This window comes from Lissotriton vulgaris, chromosome 5 (genome assembly GCF_964263255.1).
Source record: "Lissotriton vulgaris chromosome 5, aLisVul1.2, whole genome shotgun sequence".
NCBI classification, from domain to species: Eukaryota; Metazoa; Chordata; class Amphibia; order Caudata; family Salamandridae; genus Lissotriton; species Lissotriton vulgaris.
The window spans coordinates 1824992707-1825011582 of NC_141693.1; the positions used below are offsets into that span (position 1 = coordinate 1824992707).

At 47.0% G+C, this 18876-nt stretch overlaps 1 protein-coding gene across 1 annotated transcript; it reads right to left on the reverse strand.

The window, feature by feature from the left end:
• Positions 1–5705: 5705 nt before the first annotated feature.
• On the reverse strand, positions 5706–16147 carry LOC147717453 (uncharacterized). Its single transcript, XM_086919853.1, has 3 exons — positions 14738–16147; positions 13710–13715; positions 5706–6520 (listed from the first exon to the last, which is right to left on the reverse strand). The coding sequence occupies exons 1-3, from the start codon at positions 15960–15962 to the stop codon at positions 5706–5708; spliced, it is 2046 nt and encodes a 681-aa protein (XP_086775979.1). The 5' UTR covers positions 15963–16147.
• Positions 16148–18876: the final 2729 nt, after the last annotated feature.

Here is an 18876-nt window from a genome sequence, read left to right on the forward strand (position 1 = left end):
ACAAATGGATTCCATTAAACCCGTGTCTGTCAGCCACTAGGCATTCATTCGCCAGATGACCCGAGAGCATCTTAAGGAAACTTGGTAATCCACTGAAATCCTGAAGTGGTTCGAAAGTCCCTGAGGAAGAATGTGAACACTATTCGCGTGAACGATGCACGTCAGTGAGATGAATAGGGAGTCTTTCCTTGAGTAACAGTTATGTGGGGCTGAGTAATGTATGTATTATCGATAGCCTGAGTGCCAAGCATGCCACGCATCGATCAGACCCATAGAAGCCAACCACTTTGCCAAGGACTGAGATCTATTAGCTGTTACAATTGAGTCTGTGTCCAGGGTATTATCCATTCGTGAGTGAAAGCCCTACCAACTACCAAGGCCCCATTTGCAGCTTGGAGCTGTTCAGGTGACATTGTGAACAGTGTGCCGACTACCAGCAAAGGGGGGGCATAAACACTGCAAAGCCACATTGGGGGCCCTCCAATATTCCCTCTACTATAATGAATCCATCCTAGATTGCCAGTGAGTGCCTTGATGAACGCAAGGGGAAAGGATCTATGCTGCATTATTTTCACCCCTCTAGTGAAGCGAGCGTTATAAACTCTTGAGTAACCTTATTTCCCCAGAAAAGGGCATCTTGTGCCCAGGAAATGAGTTTCTTGGATTAGAAGGACTTCTGGTGCATGTTAGGACCACATCCATTTGATCTTATCTATGCCCACATTAACATTTGCTGATTTGGTTTTGAACTGACTACACAGTGCATTAAGTGGCATCTCTACATAAAACAAATTTGGATTTGAATCTGCTTAGTGCCCAGTCAAACAGATAAGACCTTTAACAGAAGAAAAAGAACAGCCCATAGCTCCCTTACACTCCACCCAATGCTCCCAATCCAGACGCATCTCTCGTTCAAAATAATGTTATTATCTAAGTAGACAAACAAAAACCCTACCCAGTAATAAACATGGGAGGTGAGGCTTCCTAGTCAAGTATCAGAAGCCCTTGCAGATTTTCAGACAGGATTTTAAGGAGGGCCAGAATTTGGTCCTCCAGTCGGGAAGACCAAGCGATCATTGCCCTCAGTATCTGTGTAGTCTGTCCGCTTGCCCCTATTCTGGGATGTTTGGACACAATATTGATTTTAAAATATCGTGAGGCAGAAATATCGCAAAATAAATATTGTGATGCACAAATATCGTTGACAAGAATATAGCCTTTTGGGGTAAATAACATGGTTTTAATAAATATTGATGTTTTTCATATCATTTTCAATAATATAGTGGTTACAATTATTACTTTCAATTATTTGAATGCATTTTAATTGATATATTACATTTATTTGCTACTATTGCTTAATTTTTTTTACATGTAGCTTGTAATTTTAAGTGATTTAGGAAATTTCATTTAATATTCATAGTAATTTATAGTGTCTCAGCGAGTTGTTGGGTTTTTAGGGGGATAGGGTAGGAAGTTTATTAGTTAATATTCATTATGAATTATTTCATGCATTTTATTCAATTATATAATTGATATTTATTATATAAATTATGTAACGTTGATTTATTTTAATTATATGTTATTTGCAGACTTTCTGGATTGTAGGGGTATAGGGTGGGAAGTTAATTAAGCAATAATAAATTAACAATTAAATATTAATTGTTAAATAACTATTTCATTGATTTTTATTAAGTAATTTATAGAAAACGTATTTATTTTACCTATATTTTAGTTGCCGGCTGCTAGATTTGTAGGGGTCGATGGTGGGAAGATTTTCAATAATTTAATATTTATTAAATACTTTTTAATTAATGCTGGGTTTCTAAGGGCATAGGGTGAGAAGTTATATGATTATTAATTAATTAATTTGTGTAAATTAATTATTTAATTGAATTTATTTTAAATATTTAAATTATGGAATACCTATTTCTTTTCATTACATTTTACTTGTGGGATGCTACATTTGTATTGGTCTAGGCTGGGAAGCTAATAAATGCACCCATCTTCTCAACACTTCCGCTAGTATTCTAAAAAAAATAGATAACATTAAGTCAAACATCAAAAAATCAAGTGAGGTAGAGATTTGGCCAGATTTTAGTTCCGTTGGCATCTAGAGATTTGACCAGATCTAAGTACCAATGGCATCAAGACATGGCTGGAGGAAATCTTTAGACCCAGGGGAATGAAAACAGTTGAACCAATTATTGGAATCTTTTTAATTGTTGTAGTTATATATAACAATAAGACAAATACAATGTATCATTCAAAGCTCTTGCAAAAATAAAGGCATTGCCAATGCTTTTACGCTTACTGTTTTCAAAGATGACAAGGAAATCGATATTGAAGATGTGAAAAAGGAAGTGATGAGGCTATTATATTGCTGCAGAGAAGTTTTCTTCTTGGGAAAAGGGAGGGTTGTGAAAACATACTTATATTTTCATGTATGTTACTATATTATTGTTCACAAATGTATGACAAAGAGTTCAGTGTTGTATTATATAAACAAATATGGATGTTGATTCATAATGGTTTGAAGTGCTCATCAACTTCTAATATGCTTGGTAAGTTTTATGATTCTGATAGGCCCAAACAAAATTGTGTTCAAGACTGTAGATTTGCAAATTATGCAAACCATAACACCACATTCCGTTCTAACAAATAGAAGCGAGATTTTGGAAGCATACCAACCTCAGTTCGTTATTCATCAATAATACCTCCTTTCATAAATAATACCTCATCCTCAAGGATGTCTTGAGCTTCCTGCAACCTGCTCATTAGATACATTTTTTGCAGAACATTTCTGCCTAATTACTAGGTTCAATAGATTTGTATTGAGAGAAAACTAATACTACCTATAAACCTATATAAACCCTAAATAAAGTGTCTTGGGGTGTATGTATTTTAGCACTACCCTCCAACTGACATTGACTTGTAGTGAGAGAAAACCTATATTATCTGTCTGAATTGGATGTAGTATAGCAGTTTGCTCCAACTGACCCTTTCCTAGCAAGCGCTCTGGTCAGTCAAAATGAGAGTTGATTTTTTATTATTAAGCTGTGATGCTAGCTATTTTGCAGTAAAGATAGGTGGCTTTAAGCTTCCCAACATGTTGTGTTTTATATTTCAAGTTTCTCATTTGGATTCCTGGGATGTACAATGTAGCTCTTTGTCTGACTTTTTGTACTGGTTTGTTTGTCTGTGTTGTCTGTACAGTGTTTCTCTTTTGGACTCATGTGATGTCCAGTGTAGTGCTGGTTCACAGTGCTGGCTGCTGATGTGTTTGTCAGTGGAATGAAAAATTGTCTAGCAGACGCGACAAAGAATTTTCAATTCTATTAAGGACACGGAGGCGAGGATTATGCTTCTCTTCACTTTACTGACATAAACAGCAGCCAATAAAAACTTTAAACTGGCATGACCCCGGAAGGACAACCCCCTCCAACAGTATGCACCAATCACTATCAAGTCCAATGTATAACTGTCCATGTTTATCCATACGACCTCCTCTTTCTTTGCGACACATCATCAGTCCAACAAGACCGGAGGCCAACGTGGCAACCATCGCATCCAACGTCGAGGAAGGCATCTCCTGCACCTCGTCACAGATATCCAGATCATAGACTGTTCAGCTCATGTCTGCTTGTGCTGATCACCTGAAACAAGAACATAAGTCGTAATGGCTATTCCCAAACTTGGAAATACAACAAGCCAATAACAATCATTCGGGTGGGTACAATAATTCATCAACCATACAATATTGCATGAAATACCATCCTGCAAGCCCGGGTGGGATAATCCTCGCCTCCGTGTCCTTAATAGAATTGAAAATTCTTTGTCGCGTCTGCTAGACAATTTTTCATTCTATGTCAGTCCACGGAGGCTCAGATTATGCTAGTTTAAAGTTTATCCACCACCACCGAGGCCACATCCACAATAGGCTTATGATAAAACACTTTAAATGTGGAATCAGAAGACCAATCTGCCGCAGTCATGATATCTTGAAGCCGAGAGCCGGCACCAAAAGATTTCGAGGCCATAGCCCCCCTCACAGAGTGAGCCCCAAATTTAGAGGTATCAATACCCGCCAGGTCCAATAACCAGGTAACCCACCTGGCCAGAGTCGCACTGGTGACTGGGCGGAAAGGTTTCTGTAATGAAATCAACAGTTGACCAAAACCAGTTCTAAATTCTCTAGTACAATCCTCATATACCTTCAAACATTTGACTACACATAGTTTACTGTGATGAGGAAATGCAGGATAAGCAATACATTTTGTATGAGTCTTCGTACGTCTAGAGATCGTAAAAGAAACTCCCGTGGGAGTGAATACTCTACCTGATAAATCCAAGGCACGAATATCCGACACTCGCCTGCATGAGACCAAGCAGAGGAGAAGTGTAAGTTTAGCTGAGAGCTGTTTGCGAGACAGACCCTCATTAGCCGGCCAGGCCGCCAAAAAACGTAGGATCCCTGACACGTCCCAGATTTCAGTATACCTGGGTAGAGGGGGCTTCACTAAGCGGACCCCCCTGACTACTCTGCACACCAAAGGGTGTTCCCCAACGGGCTTACCGTCAACATGCGGGTGCCCCGCGGAGATCGCCGATCGGAAGTTATTCACTGTTCGATAAGCCAGACCAGACCGCGCCAGTTCCGATAAGAAATTCGCTATGACAGTAATATCGGATCCCATCGGATCCCCCTGCCGTTCGTTACACCAACCAACCCATCGTCTCCAAGCTGACTCATATCGCTTGTGGGTGGAAGGTGCCCATGCCTGAGATAGGAAAAAGAGAGTGTCCTCTGAAACTCCCGGCATTTGCCAACGTCGCCGGAAAGTCTCCACGCCATGAGGGACAACTGATTCTGAAGGACCAGCGGGTGGGGAAGACCCACCGGGTCCGTGAGAAGATCCGGGAACGTCGAAATTTGCACTGGCGCTGCACAGGTGAGACTCATTGCCACCGGGAACCACGCTTGTGCTTTCCAGCACGGTGAGACCAAGACCAATTCCGCTTTCTGCCTCCGAACCTGAGCCAGAACTCTCGGGATCATGATAAAAGGAGGAAACGCATACAGAATGCCCGTCGTCCACGATTGAAGGAAGGCGTCCGAGCTGATCGCCAAGGGATCCGGGCGCCAGCTGTAAAACTGGGGAAGTTGCCTGTTGAGCCGAGAGGCAAAAAGGTCTACCACACACAGACCCCATTTGTGGTTCAATGCCCCGAAGATTCGAGGGTGCAGTCTCCAATCGCTCGCATCTCTCAAGTATCGAGAGTTCCAATCCGCCGTCACGTTGGCAGACCCCGGAATATATTCCGCCGTCACCGAAATTTGATGGGCCAGGCAATAATGCCAAAAGTCCTTGGCTATCTCCGCTAGGAGACGCGACCTGGTGCCTCCCAGGCGATTTATGTAGCGTACCGCGGACACATTGTCCATGCGGAGGAGAATACAACACGAAACTCCCTGAGGGGACAGAGTGCGGATCGCAAAAGAACCCGCCAGGAGTTCCAGACAGTTGATGTGGAGACTCAACTCCTCGCGGGACCACCGGCCCCCGGTCTCCACCGAGCCGCAACGGGCTCCCCAGCCCCACCGGCTGGCATCCGACTCTATCACCACTTCCGGGGTGGCCGCGAAAATGGCTCTGCCGTTCCACGCATCCATATGCTCTAACCACCAGTTTATCTCCGTACGTGCCTCAGCAGAAAGAGAAATCTGTTGGGCATAGGTCAGTCCCTTGCGCAAATGCAAGGCCTTCAAACGCTGCAGGGCCCTGTAATGCAAAGGACCCGGAAAGATCGCCTGGATCGAAGAAGCCAGAAGCCCCACCAGGCGTGCCAACGTCCTCAAGGAGATTGTCGGAGAGACAAGCGCTCTCCTCAACTCCTTCCTCACCGCCACCCTCTTCTTGAGGGGCAAGAGTAATTGAGCTTTCACCGAGTCCACCTGGAAACCCAGGAACTCCATCACCTGAGAAGGCTGCAAGATCGACTTCTGTATGTTCAGGAGAAAGCCCAAGTCCTGAAGGAGGTGGATCGTCCACGACAGATGGAGCGACACCACCTCCGGTGACTGACCTAAGATCAAGATGTCGTCGAGGTAAATAATGAGGCGAACACCCCGTTCCCTCAACGTCTGCACGATGGGTTTCATCAGCTTGGTGAAACACCATGGGGCGGACGACAGTCCAAAGGGCATGGCGGAAAATTCGAACCACCGATCGCGCCATTGAAACTGCAGGAACCGCCTGTGTGGGGGATAGATGGCCACCGCTAAATAGGCGTCCTTTAAATCCAGACGCACCATCCAATCCTGTTCCAATAGTATATCTCTCAGGAGGTGTATCCCCTCCATTTTGAAGTGTCGATAAACGACCCAGCCATTGAACTCCTTGAGATTCAACACCAGTCGATACCCTTGGTCCTTCTTCGGGACCACAAAGACGGTGCTGACGAAGCCTAGCTCGTGTTGGGAGGATTCCACAATCGCCCCCTTCTGGATCAAGGAGCATATCTGTGGAAAATAGAAAAATTGATGTACATAAGCAGCGTTCATTTCCCTTTTTCCCACTCCTCTCCCTGTATGCACCATGAATACCATAAAATATTGACCGTATCACTCCGCCAGTAAAAGCCCGTGCCCATATGTACATGACGGCCATTTTAGGCACCTCGGCCTCTTGCCCACTCATTAGAATCACTGGCTTCCCTCCTGCGCGCATTTGAGCACCCCCCCTCCCACTCTCACATGCATAGACCATGAAACCCAGCACTCTGCGCGACCCTGCTATGAAAGGTAACCCTCCTGCTTGACCCAGGCACCCCCCCCATCTCCCTCTTGAAGAGGCATCCTTCGCCTCAGCTGACATAGCCCCCCAGCTGTATCTGACTGCCCCTGTTCTCTCATGTACGGGTCATAAGACCTCTCTCTCTCTCTGTGCGACTCTGACCCTGCGCGCACCCTGACCCCCTCCTTCTCCCTCACATGGACAAGTCATAAACCTTCTCCTTCTGCAAAACCCTGTCCTTGGGAGTCACGGCCGCGCCTGACCAACACCTCCTTTCCTTCCATGAATGCCCCTCTGTTGACAAGCCTTCCCTCCGCGCTCGATTGTCCACGCGGCATGAATACCACTCCTTTGATGACCCCTTCCCCCGAGTCCGACTGACCACACATGTCCGAGGCCATCGCCTAAGCCAGAGGATACCATTTACTGCACTTTATTGTATGAAGTCACTCCTCTTCAAAGGACCCTCTATTGATCCAAGGCCTCCCCACCCCCTGTGATATGATCAGGCGCACACATCCTAAGACTCGGCAGAACACTCAACTGCGTGACGACCCCTCCCCTCTTATCAGCAGGTCAAGGGTCCCTATTGTGAACGCATGTGAAGTAGGATTGACACGAGGATTATAGGGATGTCTTTTCCTTTGCGTCATACTGTCCTGATTGTACTCTCAAGTGTTTTGTAAAGATATAAAAGCCAGAGTCTCAGCTCACTTGTTAGAGCACCTCGACATGATACCTTGTTGTCTGATCTGATGTGTTCTGCTCCGTCGGAATAAACTTCTGTTTCCTGCCTTCTGGTCTCCGGCGCCTGCCTCATTGCTTGGTAAACTTGAATGGTACAAGGGCGGTTAGCGCCGGGCAAATCTTGAGAAAGGTCCTAGCCCTACCTTTTTCCACAATTGGCGTCCCAAAGCGTGGGGCCCATCAGCGACACGTGGATCCAGTGGGAGAGGTCCCGATGACAGAGTGAACGACTGCAACGATCGGGAAGAGCTCGTGTCCGATAGACCCTCGTCTGACAGCCGATCATCCGACCTTCACTAGTTCTGAACAGACCTCTCTCGAGTGATCTACGGTCCTGACTGGGAACCATCAGGAGTGCCACGGGCATCACGAAGAAGAGAGGACGATCGGGCGCTGGATCCAGAGGACAGGAAACCGTCCATGCGGTCCGGGTAAGGTCGTGTAAACACGACAGATTGGAAAAAATATTGTTTTGTTTGGATAATACTAGTATTACGCTTTGTTGAAACCCTCTGGAGATTCACTGTCTGCAAACGGGGAAAAACAAACAGGCTCTCTCTTTGCAAGCAGTGAAGGATAGGTAACGCAGACTTTTGTCCCCATTGTAATCCGTCGTGCCTATCTTCCTCCCCCACTGTTTCCCGAACTGTCGTTCGTGGATTATTGTCTGGAGATTCTTTGTCTGCAAACAGGGAAGAACAAGGTCTCTCTTTGCAGGTAGAGAAAGAGTGGGTAACGATAACTTTTCGTGCCCACTTATTCTCCCCACTGGATTGTTTGATTGGCCGATTATTCGGTATTGGTTCTTTTGAGGTATTCACGGCCTCCAAACAACGTAGAATAGAAATATTCTGTCTAGTCTTTGTCCGCCGTGATAAGATAGGTAGTGCAGACTTTTGTCCCCGTTGTAATCCGTCATGCCTGTCTTCTCCCCACTGGTTGGTAGCCTGTTTAGCCTGGACCGCTTATTAGAGATGAACCATCCAGCTCCACTGGAGGGCACCCCAAATAAGGACATGTTCACTAAGTATGGACTAGTCGCTATAGCTTATAATAGGTTATGGCATAAAAATACAAGAAAAGGAGTTGAGCGAAATCAGTAGGCCACTGAGGAGCCATCAACTTCGCTAAAAAAAAAATAAAAAAAAAACGTTAGAAATAACTCGCAATAAGAAACAAAAAATGGCGAGGGAAGACAAGCTTGACACCAAGGCAGCCACGAGGTAGCTAGGTTCCGTTGCCTATTTCTGCCCTAAACATGTCTGCCTCATTGCCCACCACGCCCAAATAACGGTCACATGAAATAGAAACAATTCAATAGGTACCTACCCCCATTCCGGAAACTCCCGAAGTGCCACAAGTCCGCGGTTACGCCCATCCGGAAGGCGAGGCCTCGAGGCATGCGGGGCTCGCCTGGCCGCAGTCAGAAGGAGAGGCTGTTGGGCGGACGGCCCAGAAAACAGTGATGGCCTCTCCTTCTTTCCTCTTCTACTGCCCTGCAGGCCACGGGGGGGGGGCTGTCTTGCCTCAGCCACCGACCACCGCCCCTCTCTTTCTCCCGCCTGATCCGGCCCGCAAAGAAGGCCGAAGCCGAAGCAAGGACAGCGGCGCTTACAGGTAGTCCCGCCACATGTCAACGCCTGGACAATTGCAGGTAGTCCCGCCACATGTCAATGCCTGGACAATTACAGGTAGTCCCGCCACATGTCAAAGGGAAGGGGGGGGGCTGTCTTGCCTCAGCCGCCGACCACCCCCCCCATCTTCAATAGCCGGCACGGCCAATACCGAAGCGGCGGAGCCGAGGAACGGCGCGGGGTCGCTGGAAGGGGGAGGCGGCGCGAACGAGCCTCCCCCACCTCCCTTCAGGTGGAGGCTTCCAGCGACACCCCAATGCTCTTGCTTAAAGAGGGTCCACATCGAAAAGCGGTCTCTTGCCCGGGACGGGCACACGCCCCATGCCTCCTCTCCTCAACTTTGAAGATTCTATGAGAGCCGGGGGGCGCCCCGACCCCTCCGCATGGGTGCTCCCGTCCCCCTCACTGGAACCGCGACATCGGCGCACTCCTGCCAGCGCCAGCCTCAGTTTGGAAATGGCTAAAACACCGCCAAGGTACAGACTTGTTCAGTTCCGGTGGAACACCAGAGTGACCCGGTAGGAAAATTGTTGCCGCCCTCCCCACTCTTTGACTAAATGGTCCATATTGTTAGACTGTTACCACATTGCACAAAAACTTTTTGAACTGCCAACGGAAGGTTCTGGTCCAACCATGAGTCATTGAAGACATTCTGACTATACCGGAACCCGCCTGACCTCGCCCAAAATGGCGCCGCTACACGAAACGAAACTTTCGAACTCCCTGTTCACCCGGATTGCTCGAATATTGATGCTGTGAGATATGTATGCATTTTTTTTTGGACAATGAAAGTCGATAAGATGGATAGTGATTATGTGCTTAGAGAAGAAAAGCAATACCGATATTGATCATGTGTTTGGACAATGAACTGATTTAGGGTGGGTACTAATTATGAATGGGAACAATGAATTGGTGTAATTTAGACAGTGAACGAGCATCTGGATAATGAATTAATGAATTAATTGAAAAACTGAATTCTTGATATGCATCATGCCTGCTCTGTAGTAAAGTTCGATACGATTTTATTGCACTGCCGCACTTTATGCAATGAACTGCCATCAACTTCTTTCTTCCTATGTACAGTTCCAATCTGCTCCGTGGCTGGTCCACTGGGTTGTAGGCCTGTATTTTATACACCAGCACTTTTTATTAAAAGTATTTTGAAAAAGAAAGCATAGTTGTAGTGGTTGCATTAATGAGTTTTGAATGTATTACTACTGTGAGCAATGAGAAAGTATGATGAAGGCTGAAGGTTAAAAAGGACCCGATATTTAGCAGCTACATTATGTGTGACAGGCAGCCGGAAAAGTGTTTTAGACGCTTTTAAACGACACCACAGAAATGCCACCTGACCGCCACCCTTGCACGCAACCTAAAGGGGTCGCGACCAAGTAACTCATGTAGATATGCAGATCGTCAATGATTATCTATCTGACGCTACTGGTCCCTCTGGGCTTAAACGCCGAGATGGCAAAGAAATGCACTACGTGGAGATAGGTCGAGTATGTGGTAGGTAAAAACATTTCCGGATTACTGCATGCTGATGAGGTTTGAATGCTGCCCCCCACCCCTTCTTTCTCCTCCCTTCTGCAGGTCGCGTTGGAACATCGGCTGAAGTATGGGAGAACGATGATCGAACAACCGACGAAAAAGGGAAGGAGGGAATATGAGCATAGACCTTATGACGATAAGTTTTTAGAGACATAGACTTAAATATGACTGTTCCTCCATTAGAGCATAGCGACTGAGAAAATGGACTGACATAGAAACTCGACGGGTACTGTATGACGGAAATTGACTGGAAATTAGCACGTTAGAACAGCTGGGAGGATGGACTGACATAGAGACTTGACGGGTACTGTATGACGAAAATTGACTTGAGATAACACGTTGAAGAATGTAACTAGACGTTTGACTAGGTAGGGAAAGGACAGAAGAAAAATGCAAGAGTTAGGGTTACCAAGGCTGCTGCCGTCTGGGAAGTTAGAAATGTTGCTGATGTTCAAAAATACTGCTCCCCCGCCCCTTCTCACATTATAGATCTAGCCAAGCTGTCCGACTGTTCTCCCGATCAATACTTGCCGTTGCCTCAGCCTGGAGAACTTCCTACCATAGGAAGAAACTGAAAAATGATTTAAGATCCAACCATGGGTAAATAGCGCGACCGGGTTAATTTCTGATCAACTAATCGAGGTATAAGTATTGGCAAATGAGAAGGCTCGAAGAAATAACAAACGAGAAGGGAAATGAGAGGAAAAGGAGGAAAAAGGTAAAAAGAGCTCAGCACGTAGATAAATAGGATACTAAAGATGCGCAGCATGCAGAAGTTCTGTTTGGCCAATAAATGTTTTATGTTTTGTCATGAACTCTTTTGTATGTAACACATGTACTGTCTTCCCTTGTCTGAGTTTGTGTGTATGTAATGTACGGGTTTATGTCTTCCCTCTGTCTGCGTTTGCGTGTTACCTGACCTCTGTCGTTCTGTGTTGTGAGCACACTAAATGACCTATTTTTGTACACGTCTCTCTCTCTCTCTCTCTCTCTCTCTCTCTCTCTCTCTCTCTCTCTCTCCCTCTCTCTACATGTCATACGTGTACCGAATGGCTCGTTTAGGTTGCAGACTACTCTCACTCCCTACGAGAGTCCCCCTGTCCCACCCCCTTTTGTATGGTAATATTGTGCCCCGTCGGCACCAGTCTGATTGGATACTTATTGAACGCGAAGGTGTTCAGCGAAATTGACCGAAACTAAAATGACTGTATCTCGCCATATTACTACCTCTCCTTTCTACAAAATGAATGAACTCGAATTGGCTGAGAAGGAAAGGACAGGTAAGACGACTAAGGTCCCCCAATTTGGCCTTTTATAGGGGAACTGTATGTCAATGGCACCTTATTTTTTTGTTCATTAGAGACAAGCGCCGAGGTCCAGATTGACCCCCAATGCCCAGATTGCCCCACCCCTTTGCACCCAAGCACGAATGCCCGAAGCGTCCCCGCCCCACTTGATTGACCCCAGCTACTGTCCCAGATATATATATATATGATGACCATGAGTAACTGCAGCCCATCGAGAAAAACCTGTTTGACCGTGTCTTTCAATGATTGCACACCCCGCTCTGTTTGAAAGAGTTAGCAAGCTCTAAAGGGAAATGTAAGACTGTTAAAGCTCGGGTTAGAAGGACGAGTCTCCCCTGAATGTTGTCAATCTTGGGGTTTTTGATGAAATACGCAAGTGACAGGAGTCTGACCTCTGTCCATATATGTCATGAACGAACGCCGATTAGACTTGGTGCAGTAGAAATACCCACCTACTTACTTCATGCTAATAGACTTCTGACTATGACCAATGAGCATAACGCCAGGTGCTAGGATTGCGAGTGGAATTCAAATGTAAAAATCTCTTCTCCTGCCAGTTCTCTAAAACTTGTTTTTACCCATTTAAAGATACTCAATCACCGGAGGAGAAGGGCCGGACGTGACGCACAGCCTGGTTGCAGATCATGAGACACATGCGACCTCGACCAAAGGTGGAGCCGCAGCACAACAAGAAACGAGACGAGGCAGCACTTTCAAAGGCGGTAAAAGAAAGGATGAAGGGCTGTCCTGAAGCTCTCTGTCCGCCAACCCACGTGTGCCTGGAGCCTCCGTCCCCCTTTTCAAGCCCGATTGATGGGCCTGCTTGCTTGTTATCCATTGCTCCCTTGGTCCCTTTGGTGTGTCCCAGGAAATCTGCCCCCACTCCGCCCTCTCACTCCCATCGACTATCGCAACAACACACCCTCTTTTCCACGCGACTCTCTGCTGAAAGGAAGAACAGCATCTAGATGGAAATGGGGTTACGCCACGGAAATATAGGTGCCAAGCTTAAGGCGCCACTGAAAGGATTGTTTAGGGAACAGGACTGTGGTCTAACAGCAGAGGACTGACCGCACCCTGCAACGCGTAAGGATAGAACCGAGCTGGACCTATAGCTCCACCGCCGGTGCTCAACAGCGCCAACGAAAGGACACGGACTAGAGCCTACCAGTGATGGCTCACTACTAAAAAGACACTGTGACGAAGAGATCTTATTGGACTGAATTCCTCCCTCAACTACTTGGTCAAAATGTTCATTGGTCACATTCACTTTTGAAAGTCAGAAGCATTTATGCTATGTAGTACGTTTACAAATGCAATTTCCTATGTACTGCATTTTGCCAATCGCACCAACTGTTCATGATTTTTATGCAATATGTTAGTATTGACAAATGCTATTTCATCAACCACATGTTTATATGTACGCCCCTTAACTAGGAAGGATAGGAAAATGAACTTCATTGTTTATATGTACCCCCATCAACAACAAAAATGAACTCTGTTATGTAAAAAGGGGCGACTGTGGAAAATAGAAAAATTGATGTACATAAGCAGCGTTCATTTCCCTTTTTCCCACTCCTCTCCCTGTATGCACCATGAATACCATAAAATATTGACCGTATCACTCCGCCAGTAAAAGCCCGTGCCCATATGTACATGACGGCCATTTTAGGCACCTCGGCCTCTTGCCCACTCATTAGAATCACTGGCTTCCCTCCTGCGCGCATTTGAGCACCCCCCCTCCCACTCTCACATGCATAGACCATGAAACCCAGCACTCTGCGCGACCCTGCTATGAAAGGTAACCCTCCTGCTTGACCCAGGCACCCCCCCCCATCTCCCTCTTGAAGAGGCATCCTTCGCCTCAGCTGACATAGCCCCCCAGCTGTATCTGACTGCCCCTGTTCTCTCATGTACGGGTCATAAGACCTCTCTCTCTCTCTGTGCGACTCTGACCCTGCGCGCACCCTGACCCCCTCCTTCTCCCTCACATGGACAAGTCATAAACCTTCTCCTTCTGCAAAACCCTGTCCTTGGGAGTCACGGCCGCGCCTGACCAACACCTCCTTTCCTTCCATGAATGCCCCTCTGTTGACAAGCCTTCCCTCCGCGCTCGATTGTCCACGCGGCATGAATACCACTCCTTTGATGACCCCTTCCCCCGAGTCCGACTGACCACACATGTCCGAGGCCATCGCCTAAGCCAGAGGATACCATTTACTGCACTTTATTGTATGAAGTCACTCCTCTTCAAAGGACCCTCTATTGATCCAAGGCCTCCCCACCCCCTGTGATATGATCAGGCGCACACATCCTAAGACTCGGCAGAACACTCAACTGCGTGACGACCCCTCCCCTCTTATCAGCAGGTCAAGGGTCCCTATTGTGAACGCATGTGAAGTAGGATTGACACGAGGATTATAGGGATGTCTTTTCCTTTGCGTCATACTGTCCTGATTGTACTCTCAAGTGTTTTGTAAAGATATAAAAGCCAGAGTCTCAGCTCACTTGTTAGAGCACCTCGACATGATACCTTGTTGTCTGATCTGATGTGTTCTGCTCCGTCGGAATAAACTTCTGTTTCCTGCCTTCTGGTCTCCGGCGCCTGCCTCATTGCTTGGTAAACTTGAATGGTACAAGGGCGGTTAGCGCCGGGCAAATCTTGAGAAAGGTCCTAGCCCTACCTTTTTCCACATATCTCCGCATCGATGAAACTCTGCTCTGCTTGGGAAAAACACAGTGGACCTGGTCTCCGCCGCTGCATCGGGGAGGCATAAAATTCTATGTGGAAACCCTGTATCGTTTGTAACACCCAAGGGTCGTTCGTAAGTTGGCGCCACCTGTGGAGAAAAAGTGACAGTCTGCCCCCCACCATATGCTCCGATGGGCATAGAAGTCGTACCTGAGTAGGAGTAGTCTCCTGAGTTCGCCTGTTGTCCACGATAGTCTCCTCTTTGCCCCTTGCCACGACCTCCTCTATCACGGGAGGGGTAGAAGTTGGGGCGTCGATTACCTCTGCCCCTCTGCTCTGCTCCACGTGAGGTCTGTGCATAACCTCGGCCGGACCCTCGACCTCTTGGGCGTCCGGCCCTATCAAAAACACCACCATGGAGAACCCTCTTGATGTTGGACTGGGCCCTGTCTAATGCGGAGAAGGTGGCAACATATTTGCCCATCTCCCTGACAAATTTGTCTCCGAATAGCATACCATTAGCTAGGACACCAGGTTCGGAAGGGGCCATCTCCGCCAGCTGGGAGTCAAGTCTCATAAGAAAAGAGCGCCTCCGCTCTGTAGACACGGCCACATTCGCATTACCTAAAAAGCACATGGCACGCTGTGCCCATTCCAGAACCTCCGACACATTCAGCGGCACATTCCTATCCTTGGCTATCACCGCCGCGTCCAGAATCTTCGTTAGGGGACCGGCGACATCCAACATTTTGTCCTGGACACCTCTCCATGCTCTATCCAGCCCCTTCTTTGGATCCTTCGCAAACTTGCGCATAAACGCCGCCATTGTGGGATCTAAATCCGGTGTGTCAGCCACCTTCCCTGTCAAGGATGGCCTGGGGCATTCGGAGCGCAACGTGGCCCTCACTCCATTATCGAAACCCTGACGCAGGTTGTTGCTCACATATTGTGCCACCTCAGGGCACGGTATCCACTCAGTGGACCGAGGGTGCACAATATTGTTTGGGTTAAAAAGAAGATTCCTGGGTACCTGACCATCGTCCGCCTTTTGGGTGTGCTTCACCTTCCTAGATCTCTTTCTGGGGGCCACTGATCCCACCTCCGAATCAGATGAATCCGGCGGAGTCGGGGAAGAATCCCCAGACGTGTCATTCGCCATTGAGCCATGGTCCTTCAGGACATTCCTGGCCATTCGGGCCAACACCTGGGCCGAGGACTGAGAAGAGGTACCGCCCATCCCGGCAGATTTGAACTTTCTCTTTCCATAATTTTTAAGGGGCTTAGCAAAAGGCTTAAGAGCCTGGACTAGTGCAGTCTTCACTGACCCCTGGACGTGGGAATCCAGGGCCTCTACCAAATTCTCCTCCAAATGCTCTTCCTGTGGCTCATAGTCTACATATTCATCGTATTCTGCCCACTGGTTATCCTCCTCGGCGTAGTACGCCATAGCTCTGAAGCAGGGAGGTGTGGAGGAGCTTCAAGGGGGGGGAGTAGCCCAGGGGAGCCTCCAACACACACACAAACTTGAACAACCAAAATCACTACAGGCAATGAGGCTGAATATTAGGTGGAAGGAGACCCCTATTTTGCACACTGTAAGCTCCCCTAGAGCAGAGCTCTAATGCGGATGCGCTCCGTTAGCGTTCTACTGAGGCCAGGATTGATGCAGTCTGAAAGTGCGATGCGTGAGGAGCCGGTAAAGTGAAAAACGAAAGTCGGCTCCTCGCGCATGCGCAGTGCGTGTGGGGCCGGGCTCGACTGCCTCCTGCGCGCGAGCGTCTCGCGTCTGCCTCCTCCTGCTCCACCGCCCCCTACCGGTACACCGCCGGTCGCGCTACGCGCTGAAAACAGAAAACGCCCGCGCGGGCCAATAAACAATAAAACTTGAAAAAAGGCAATAATCACAAAGTCACCAAAACACCTCAACCACGAGCGGAGGTCCGCTCAGCACATATCATCACTGACGCGCGCGCGCGCCGTCTACAACCACCGCCCTTACACACATTACCCCCAAGAAAGAAGTAAAATAGAGGGGCACTTAACTCGCTGCTGCAGCAGCAAAGAAAGAGGAGGTCGTATGGATAAACATGGACAGTTATACATTGGACTTGATAGTGATTGGTGCATACTGTTGGAGGGGGTTGTCCTTCCGGGGTCATGCCAGTTTAAAGTTTTTATTGGCTGCTGTTTATGTCAGTAAAGTGAAGAGAAGCATAATCTGAGCCTCCGTGGACTGACATAGAATCTTTACAGTGTCTCACACTTAACCTCCTGTGATACACAATGTAGCTTCGTGGCTGGTTCCCTGTGCTGGTTTGTTTGTCAGTGGTGTTTGTGCAATGTTTGTCTCTTAGACTGTTGTGTAGTCCCTATTAACCTATATATGATCTGCACGTTTAGACAACATAGACTGTGGGATTGGTGTCCAGACTGATACCAGGCAACCCCACTGGGTATGTTCGCATGTATACCAGCTAGCTCACAGTACCACTGTAAACTCTTCTGACCAAGGAGAGAATAGTTCTCTGCAACTATCGAACATGACAACTTTGTCGCATCAAGGATCGTGGAAACAGTACAGTACTTTTTGCTCATTCACTTGTGCTCACTTTGTCTCAGAGAGAAACACAGAATAAACAGTGGGGACGTTCTTCATTAACCATTTATTGAACCAGCGTCATTCCAGTGTAAAATAGGTGTGCTGAAACAACCATAAGACAGAAACCGATATAAATGATTATAAGCATTAACGGAGTAAATGGATGGTAGATTTCGACCATAGTGATAAAACAATGAATATATGCAGGCATAAAAATACATGACAATAATAATGCATACTCCTACAATGCAACCCTAACTAGATGTACCTAAGTGTACCTAGCATGTATGTAGCCAAGAATCCCCCTAGGCTGAAGCCAACCCCATTACCTCAAATGAGAGACTGTGGGACCCCGTCTTGGTCTCAAGATGGACACCCCACGAGGGATGTCAGAACACTGCGAGCTGGAATGTCTGCGTGCAGGAACCTCAGCACCTAGCATCAGTGTGTCAGCATGGAAACCTTTCTCCTTTGCATGCCCCAGAAAAGATCTGGTGTATATATACCCAAAAGGTACCCTCAGGAGTTCAACCTTGCGGTGTCATGTCGGCAGAGGATGACGGAAGGGATGATCTTTGTACATAGTTAATCCTGTTGTGGTTCTTAGAATCATCATGCATAATAAATGAGGCTAGTTTTCTAGGAAAACCACACAACATTTTACGAAGTACTTAACTAGGTAAAAGGTTCATACCAAAAACCGTTATGTAGTACAATGGCAGGGAAATGTAGGTGAAAGGTTAGGTGACTACCCAGGCCTATATTGGGGTACATCACAAAACATAACAAGACCTGTGTAGCTACACAGTCTCAATACAATGTTTATCCCATGCATTCATGGGATCACTCTGTAGCTGGCGCTCTATCCCTAATTTGCATGTTATTGTTCATTTTTACAGTTCTTTCTCTCTGACTCCAGCAAATTACAATATAGTCATGTGCTTGGCTCTCTGTGCTGGTTTGTTAGTCAGTGGTGTCTTAGCAGCTTTTCCTGTAGCTCTCTGTAGCTCTATGTCTGTGGTACAATCACCTACATAGTCTCACTACAATATTTATCTCATATATTAATGTGATAGCTCTGCACCTGTCCCTAGTTTGCATGTGATTGTTGTCTGTACAGTCTCTTCTAGACTCCTGTGATGTGCAATGTATCTCTGTGCCTGGTTCTCCTTAGCTTTATGCTGCCAGTACAATGTTTATCTCATATGGTTAAGTGATAGCACTGTGCCTGACTCACTGCCCCTTGTTTGTATATAACTGTTGTCTGTACATTATGTCTTCCAGAGACTCATGTGATGCACAACGTATCTCTGTGCCTGGCTCTCAGAAGCTTCATGCTGACTGTACAATTTTAATCTCATATATGTATGTGATAGTTCTGTGCCTGACTCTCGGTCCTGGTTTGCATGTGATTGATGTCTATACAGTTTGTCTTGCTTAGACTCCTATCATGTACAATGCATCTCTGTGCCTGGCTTTCCATATCTTCATGCTCTCAGTACAATGCTTATCTCATATACTCATGTGATTGCTCTGTGCTTGACTCTCTGCC

Coding starts and splice junctions, on each gene's coding strand:
- LOC147717453 (XM_086919853.1), bottom strand. CDS start 15,962: ATGGGCGGTACCTCTTCTCAGTCCTCGGCCCAGGTGTTGGCCCGAATG.